General features: G+C 42.5%; 1 protein-coding gene across 3 annotated transcripts in view; it reads right to left on the bottom strand.

The window, feature by feature from the left end:
- Positions 1 to 1,986: 1,986 nt before the first annotated feature.
- The window catches only part of CAP2 (cyclase associated actin cytoskeleton regulatory protein 2), a 134,284-nt gene continuing 127,593 nt past the window's right edge, over positions 1,987 to 8,677 (bottom strand). For all 3 annotated transcript variants that reach the window (XM_073877608.1, XM_025891109.2, XM_025891108.2), the window contains exons 12-13: positions 5,117 to 5,257; positions 1,987 to 2,125 (exon numbers count right to left, since the gene is read on the bottom strand). In XM_073877608.1, coding sequence (XP_073733709.1) covers positions 2,042 to 2,125; positions 5,117 to 5,257 — 225 coding nt within the window. In that variant the 3' untranslated portion in view covers positions 1,987 to 2,041. The remainder of the gene's footprint in view (positions 2,126 to 5,116; positions 5,258 to 8,677) is intronic.

Raw genomic sequence — 8,677 nt, 5'->3', positions numbered from 1 at the left:
CAGCATTGTCTGGGTACTCATTTCCCTATACATTGCCAAAGTTGGGTTTTTCCCCCACTTTTTCAACAAATTCATAAAACCAGTAGGTGACTTAAGGCCCCAGGGCTGATAAAATAATTGAACAAGTCCAGATTTTCAATATCTGCGGTGAAGCATTTTGAAAATCTGGTGCAAGCCCAAGGCCAGTCGACAGAGTCTAAGAATTTTGAGTGAACTTTTTCAATATAAAATTATTACTATTTAATGGGTATGTAGTATGTCCTTTTTAGAGTCTTTTCTTCCCACTTAACAATTTTTTCTTCCAGAAGTTTATTTACAAATTTATTATAAAAGTTATTTTTATTTATATTATACATGTAAATACATAGTGTATGTATGATTGTATCCTATTAACAACTAAATTTATTTTCTGGGATATTTACATTAATGAAGATCTATGAGGTGGTTTTCTCAGTGAAGAGGACTTGAATTATGCAACTGAATTCTAGAATTTTCTGACAGTCATACCAACTGCAAATGGCTTTATCTGATATCTGTCTTGAAGAAGCTATTCTTCGGGGAAGCTGATGGCATGCTGGATACATTCTCCAAACTAACCAAGAGGACTCAGCTGTCTTTCCTGAATGTAACATATCTGATATATGATCAAGGGGCAAATCAAAGCAGAAAAAAAATAATTTTAACAACCAGTATTTAAACAATTAAAATTCTAATTGAAATAATTCTTTATTTCAGAATAAGTTTACAGTTGAAAAAAAAAGATATTACTAAAGCCACATTATTCATATGAACAAAACTTTTATAGCAAAACCTTGGTACATAAGCATTAGTAATTTGAATACTATATGGATATAGAAGGTATTTAAAAAACGGAAATGACGTATTCCAAAGGCTATAGTAGGCACAATATATATGCTTGTATTGGGTCTGCAAGCATTATACTAGAATTCAGTATATGTGATCCAAGAAGTTGCAGATTTTTCAGCACTATGTACTGAAAAGATACAAAGGAATATCATAGTTTCTCTTACGTTGAAAAAGCATGTACTCTTCAATACTACAAAATAGGAGCAGCAAGTCAAACCAACAAACAATTCTTCAGGTTTTGGAAGAAGTATTACAGCTATGGCTTTTTAACGTTCATTTTTTTTGGGAAACTGCTTAGAAGTCTGGCAAGTGAGAAAGAAAAGTCTATAATACAACATTAATGACATAATTTACAAGGCGTCTGATATTCAGCAGGTTCAAAATTGGGAAACAAAAACTTGAGCTTGATCTTTGAGCAAAATTGCGAGGTACTACATACATCTGCTTCCTCCCACCAATCTTTTGGCATAAAAATCTTTCTGTAGAGAAGTAAAAGTTTTCCATGTGATATGGCAGAAGAATGTTTTAAGATAAATCATTAGAATCTACTTGTAGTTTTTAGTAACTGTAAAGAATACAAGTCTTCTAAGGACCAAGTAACTGGATATCGTCCTTAGGATGGAATTTTCTTATGTTTTGTAAAAAATGGGTTGAAATATGTATTCATGCTGACAATGTATCCGTGCTGATAAATGTGAACATTTGGTAAAAATGAGAAAAAAAAATGTTAGATTTTTCAGAGCATAACTACTACTACATCACATAGAAATTGCCTAAAGGTAAAAATGTACATCTTAGATTCTCAGAGGTTTTATTTTCCAACTAGCAATTAAACATAAGTGTCAAATTGAATCATGCAGTATTTTTACCTATCAGCTACCATGTTAATGATATTAGGAGGACAGAATACTATTTTTACCCCCCTTTAAATGTGTAATGCTCACAAGTCATCATGTGGAACTCAAATCACACACAAAGGCAAATCATGAAGACATGTTAAATACTTCAAAATGCCCACGAAGGCATGCCAGAAATGATGCTGTTTCTAGAACACAGAATTGTTGGAGGTCAAAACTAAAGCCGTACGTGTTACTGCCACTTCTAGGTGTTTAATGCTGCTTTTTTTTTTTTTTTTTTGATGGATTCAGGTCAGGGGGTTTGGTCTCTCTGGAGGTTAGCCCATAATTTCTGCAGGTTCAGTGACCAACTTGGATCCATCCCAGGCTGTCTTGAACTGTTCTGGAACAGGAAATTCTCTCTGGAAAAATGCAGAAGAAGAGTTACTTAAACAGACGGAAGGCTGATCAGTGTCATGGTAGAGAAAGACATTTTATGGAACCCAAACCTGTGTTGTGGAGAGGTCTTCTGGGTCCTGTGGGGACTTGCATGATTGTGCGTAGGTTCTGTAACTATCTGCTAGCATCATCATTAAAACTAGAACCTGCTAAGAACCAGGCAGTCTTCTAAGTACTAGATATATGTGGACTACGTTAGTCTACAGCCCTAGGAGCTGGGTGTTCTTGAGATGCCATCTACAGGACGCAGGTCTGAGAGGTTGAACAGATGGCTGAAGATGGTATTGCTGTAAGCAGGGCAGCCAGACTTCAAGCCAGACAGCCTCTCTACCCACTCTCCGCCACACGCAAACCTGCACAGGATCACCCGGGGAGCCTGTTAAAATGCAGGTTCTGATTCCGTAGATCTGGGGAAGAGAATGACGATCTGCATTTCCAACAAGTTCCGAGGAGACACTGAGGTTGCGGATCCCTAGTCACACCGAGTAGAAAGGCTTTATCCCCGGCGTTCTCTGTATACTCTTCAATGAGCTACGAAGATGTGCTTTGGGTCATATATCAATGTGTTAACTTGCATCCTGTCACCTACTCCTCCCATTGTGAAATACACACGCGTGCACCATATAGGGAGAGAGAGGGAGGGGGTTGTCGGTGGGGGGGGGAGGGCAGGGGGATGGAGCCAAAATAAAAGTAGTTTGGAATCTCTCCTTTTCCCCAGAAAGTGATTCTGCAGTCATTTCAGAAAAGGCTTGACAAGGAAGGGGAGAGGCAGTCCGCTTTGGCCCTGGCTTCTGTGCCCTCCCGGGACATTGTGTGCACACAGCACGGCTGGAACGCCACGTGTCTGATAAGCCGGTGCCTCCGCTCCTCCATCAATGAGATACCATCTTTCAGTGGACCCCACACACGAGTACATATCTTCTTAGATGTGGGATCCACCTGCCTCTTCTGGAAGTAAACAAGGCTTGGTGCTTGCTCTCAAGTACCAGGCCAGGTAGAGAATGCTCCAGAGTGAAGGTATGTCTTTGACAGTTAACCGTACTCTACATAGCTGTTCCACATCCTTTTTGGGGGGAGTAAAGTGATAGTCATATGATGACATTCTTCTCTGGGTAACGGACTTCCTTCAGGATGAATCATCCCCACCATCCATTCCCAGATTACAGTGTCCTTGGTGGGACCTTTGCCTGCTCCCTACTACCTCTCACTAGAAAATGTACTAAGAGGACCATGGAATGAGGGCACAAGATAACCTGTCAATAGGGGGAAGGCTCCTTCTTCAGCACAAAATCTCAGGTTCTGACCTATACTCACGCCTTCGGTCAGTGGATCTCAAGCTTGGCTCCACAGTGGAATCACCTGAGAAGCTTTGACAAGTACAGATGCCTGGGACCACGCCCAGGGATGCTAGCTGAATTAGTCTGGAACGCTGATCCAGACCCACTGCTTTTCTCAGCTGATCCAGCTCCCCTGCAGCTGAGCCTTCTGCTGGACCAGTTGCAAAGGCCAGGGACCCCCCTCATTTTTGGCTCTCCGGCTGGAAGCTGTTCTGTATCAGCTTTAGCTCCTCATTTGCTTTAGGTAGAGAACGCGAGAGGGCTCTTCTCAAGCTCGGGGTTAGCTAGCCAAAAAGCTAGCAGTCCGGTGCTGGCAGACTTTTGTTTTTCAGCCTTACATGAAGGATTCTAGGCTACGTTCTGTAGCACGTGGCTGGGCGGTGCTGAAGAATTTACTGACAGGCGAGAGAACATTCAAGCACGGTTGCTGTCTGCCTGAGGACGGGGCTGGTGACTGGCCCACAGGCTGATGGGGCGCCTTCGAGGTTACTTCTCCCATCCTTCCCTGGTTCACTGCCCCCTTGCACAGTTAGAATCAGAGGGAATCATCTCTGGATTTATCTGTACTTCCAAGAAGCGACAACGAGTAGGAAGCAGCAAGTTGCTTCCAAAGAGCCACAGCTGCAAGTCCACCACAGCTGCAAGTCCGCCACAGCGCGCGATGCAGAAAATGTATTCATTTGGACTTCCTTTGCAACATGTGAGGATACCTGCATGCTTCTCTTAGAAGCTGCTTTGTTGGGATGCCTGAGTGGCTCAGCCGTTATGCGTCTGCCTTCGGCTCAGGTCACGATCCCAGGGTCCTGGGATAGAGCCCCGCATCGGGCTCCCTGCTCAGCGGGAAGCCTGCTTCTCCCTCTGCCACTCCCCCTGCTTGTGTTCCCTCTCCTGCTGTCTGTGTCAAATAAATAAAATCTTAAAAAAAAAAAAAAGCTGCTTTGTTGGGGGAGAGGAGGCATAGAAAACAAATGGTGGCCGAATCACTTTGGGTGTCTCGGAAGGGCTGGATGAGCTGACAGCATCGGCATCACCCGAGATGCCTATTAAAATACAGATTTCCCGGACCCCGCCCAAAGCCTCCCGAATCCAACCTCCAGGTGCAGACTCTGGGAGCTGGCATTTTCCTGGAGCTTCTGGGCTGATCCTCCTGCTGAGTTTGAGAACCCCTGACGGAAGTATACCTACAGAAACAGGTCCATTGAGAACCCCTGACGGAAGTATACCTACAGAAACAGGTCCACTTAGCATCACCCCCACTGCCTCCCACTTTTCCCCCCAAAGCATTTCTTCCTCCTTTCTGTTTGCCTCCACTATAGCAAAGGACAATATTTAGCCCTAAATACCATGAACTCAGATGCGTGAGGCACTGTTTGATAAAAGCTAGCCCCTGAAGGTAAATTATTAGTAAACGGCCCAGAGAATCACCCTTCGAGGAATGCGCACAGCCAAGAAACCAATAGAGGAGGAGCAAGGTGCAAGGCAACTCTCTGAATTCCTCTCCTGCCTGTGAATTCCGCAAACGAAGCTCCTAGGTCGGGAGTTAATGAATCAGTCTCGTCGAATGTTACGAAGGCAGGCTCAAGAAAAATTCTTTACCAGCTTTTAAAAGGTACTTACATAATCACCATCCTGAGGAATAAGGACATTCATTTCAGATGATTTGGCACTCACAATCTCACAGTCCAGCGCATCTTCACTGAGGTATATGTGACAGCCTTCTGTCTTATTAATGGAAATTGTTGGCACTTTCCCCATTACCTGAAATAGACAAAAGTACAGCCTGGCACCCACATAAATAAAAATGACGATGTCCTCGAATAAAGCACCATCCATGGGCTTCCCCAAGCTTTAGGAAGAGCTGGGTCAGGCTGGTTAGCAGCAACGTCTGCAGGCTGAACCGGTGGGTGTCATTTGGGGACAGAATGAAAGGACCACACAAAGGGATTCTCAAGCCTCAGGGTCTCTTTTCCTGAGACCAAATAAAGGGATTAATGTGAAAACAGCAGCTAAGTGTTCAGAAAAAGTCTCACAACCCTCTAGTGGATTTGAAACATAGATTTGATTTCACGGATAAAAGTAACAAGACGCATTTGCTTTTATTTGCTTAAAACTTTAGTTCTGACAAGTCTGTGAATCTTGGGTTAAAACAAATGCTAATATTGTCATTTCAGAGTAAATACATTATTCTGTAATTGAGTAGATTTTTTTCTTGCACCTAAATAAGAAACACTACAATTCTTTTCACATATATCTTTTGCTAGATAACAATCTCACTGGCTGAATGGGAAGCTTGAGTAAGACAATGAGTGTCTAGGTATTTTGAAATGTATTAATTCCAGGAGCCAAGAGTGGGGACTTGGTTCAGGCTACTCACTGCATGAATAGGACCATACACAAGAGGAGGTGATTCTTTATATTGTTTACAAATATCTAAGTGCTATAAAAATTCTGCTCAGTTTCAAATTTCTCTTTTAACAGGTTTCAGACATTCCCCCTAGCCCCCAAATCTCTATAGGGGCAGACTGTTCCCCCAATGACCATATTACAACTGTATGATTTTCATTCTTGTGATGGTAATTGAAGTGATAAAGACATCTCCTCTTTCACCCTGAAGAAAAGGTTGGATTGCAAACCCAAGGGGCAACTCCCTTTGATGGTGCAGACGATGTAAAGAATTCCTTAGGGGGAGTCTAGCCAGGTCACTACACTTCTCTGTTTTCTCCTCTCTCCATAGAAACTGGACACTGAGTTAGAAATGAGCCCCAGTGCCAAAAAAAAAAAAAACAAAACATAAGTAGTTCAAGGTCAGGTAAGCACAGGGCTTTGCCATAAATACCCTACAATAGTAATAATACATATATCTATATTTCAAGAATGTGTCAGCAGTAATGTTTTGGTAATTTCTAGATTTGTTTATCTTAGAGTGATGAAGAACATCTACGTGCTGCCGAGCACGGTACAGGGAGTGAGGCAAGACAGGAGAAAGGGTAAACTGTCAGTGGATCCTTGGTGATTTGTTTGTGAGGCAGAATGGGCACACATGAGGCAAGCGCATGACGCTAATAGTTTACTTATATTTATATATTGCTGTTATATTAAAAACGCTTCAATACCCCACATATCTGAAAGTCTGAATAAACAACAGTAGACCTTAAAACATTACCCTGATGTGTTAAGAATGGGTCCTTTTCCACAGCGTTTTGGTCAACGCTACATTAGGCTCGATTGTCTACACGCTCTTTTCCCCTGGTGGTCTGGGACTGCGTTGAGAACAGAGATGGTTTCTTATCAAGAGAACTGGGCCAAAGAGTATCTCCTCTACTGAGTGACAGGTGATGTGTGACCTTGCCCAAGCCAGTGCTCTAGCATTTAATACATTTCTGGATTAGTTAGGTTTTTCATAAATTTGTTTCTCTAAAAGTTTTTTTAGGGGCGCCTGGGTGGCTCAGTCAGTTAACTGTCTGCCTTCTTGGCTCAGGTCATGATCCCAGGGTCCTGGGCTCCCTGCTCAGTGGGGAGCTTGCTTCTCCCTCTCCCTCTGCAGCTCCCCCTGCTTGTGCTCTCTCTCTGTGTGTGTCAAATAAATAAATCTTTTAGAAAAATTTTTTTAAGAGATTTTATTTTTAAGTAATCTCTACACCCAGTGTGGGTCTCGAACCCACAACCCCGAGATCAAGAGTCGCACACTCCACTGACAGCCAGACAGGCGCCCCTATTTCTCTATAACAATTTAAAAAATTTCCATGTTATATTTAGGTCTCTTCTCTCCCTCATAATGTGTACGTACTCTTTTTTGAGGGTAGTTTGTCAAAAACAGAATTACTGGCCCAAATAATATGAACTTTGGTGCATGCCCCTTTTTTCCTTTCAATCTTTTTTTTTAAGTAATTGAGGTAAAATCTGCAAACATAAAATTCACCTTTTTTTCCTTAAAGATTTTATTTATTTGAGAGAGCACGCAAGCAAATAGGAGCAGGGGGCAGGGCGAGGGGGTAGGGGGAGAGGCAGAGGCGGAAGCAGACTCCCCGCTGAGCAGGGAGCCTGACCATGAGGAGGGGCTCCATCCCAGGCCCCTGGGATCATGACCTGAGCCGAAGGCAGACGCTTAACCAACTGAGCCACCCAGGCGCCCCTGAAATTCACTTGTTCTGAGTGCACAATTTAATGATATTTAGTAGCTTTACAGAACTGTGCAGCTATCACTTCAGTTCTAGAATATTTCCATCACTCCCCAGATATCCCTAGTGCCCACTTATAGCCAATACCTGTCCTCACCCCTGGGGGAACCACTGATTTCTGTTGTGTGCAGGCCCTTTTGAAACAATGTATTAAATATTTTATATATTTTTTTTTTTAGATTTTATTTATTTATTCATGAGAGACGGAGAGAGAGAGGGAGAGAGAGAGAGAGAGAAGCAGAGGGAGAAGCAGGCTCCCAAGGAGCAGGGAGCCCGATGCGGGACTCGATCCCAGGACCCTGGGATCATGACCTGAGCCGAAGGCAGACGCCTAACCATCTGAGCCACCCAGGCGCCCTGTATTAAATATTTTAAATAGGTTATGACATTCACTTGGTTTGAACATCCAAAAGCTTGAAAAGTATTCAATAAAAGGTCTCATCTCTGAACCCTGCTGTCAAGTTTCTATCCCTCTTGGACAGATAACCACGGTATATCCTTCCAAATTATTTTTAGAACGCATGCCATATCCTTAAAAAAATTAGGATGTATTTCAAACATAGAAACACAGAAAATACAACAAATATGTAAACATATATATGTCAAACAGCTTTATCAGAGTTTAACATTTTGGCTTAGTGGCCCGTTTTTTTTTTAGGACTATAATTTTACAGCATAGTTGAAGTCCTCTCTGTACCATCCAGCAGCTCATTCACTCTCTTCTCCCTCCCTGGATGCAACCACTCTTCTGAATTTTGTGCTGACCATTCACACCAGGACTATCCCTGAGTCGGGTGACCTGGAGCCCTCATAAGTGTATTTCCTTCTTTTTAAGTTTTTATTTAAATCGCAGTTAGTTAACATAGAGTGCGGTATTAGTTTCAAGTCCTCACAAGTATACTTAACGTGTGTATTGTTTTGCATGTTTTCAATCTTTATATAAAGGGACACATTTTCTAATGCCTGCCATTCTGTCATTTGTCTTCGTTGCTCAATGCTC

Source organism: Callorhinus ursinus, unplaced genomic scaffold (assembly GCF_003265705.2).
Source record: "Callorhinus ursinus isolate GAN/ISIS: 27379988/994484 unplaced genomic scaffold, GSC_fseal_2.0 scaffold26, whole genome shotgun sequence".
Lineage (NCBI taxonomy): Eukaryota > Metazoa > Chordata > Mammalia > Carnivora > Otariidae > Callorhinus > Callorhinus ursinus.
This window is presented reverse-complemented; position numbering and strand designations above follow the sequence as displayed.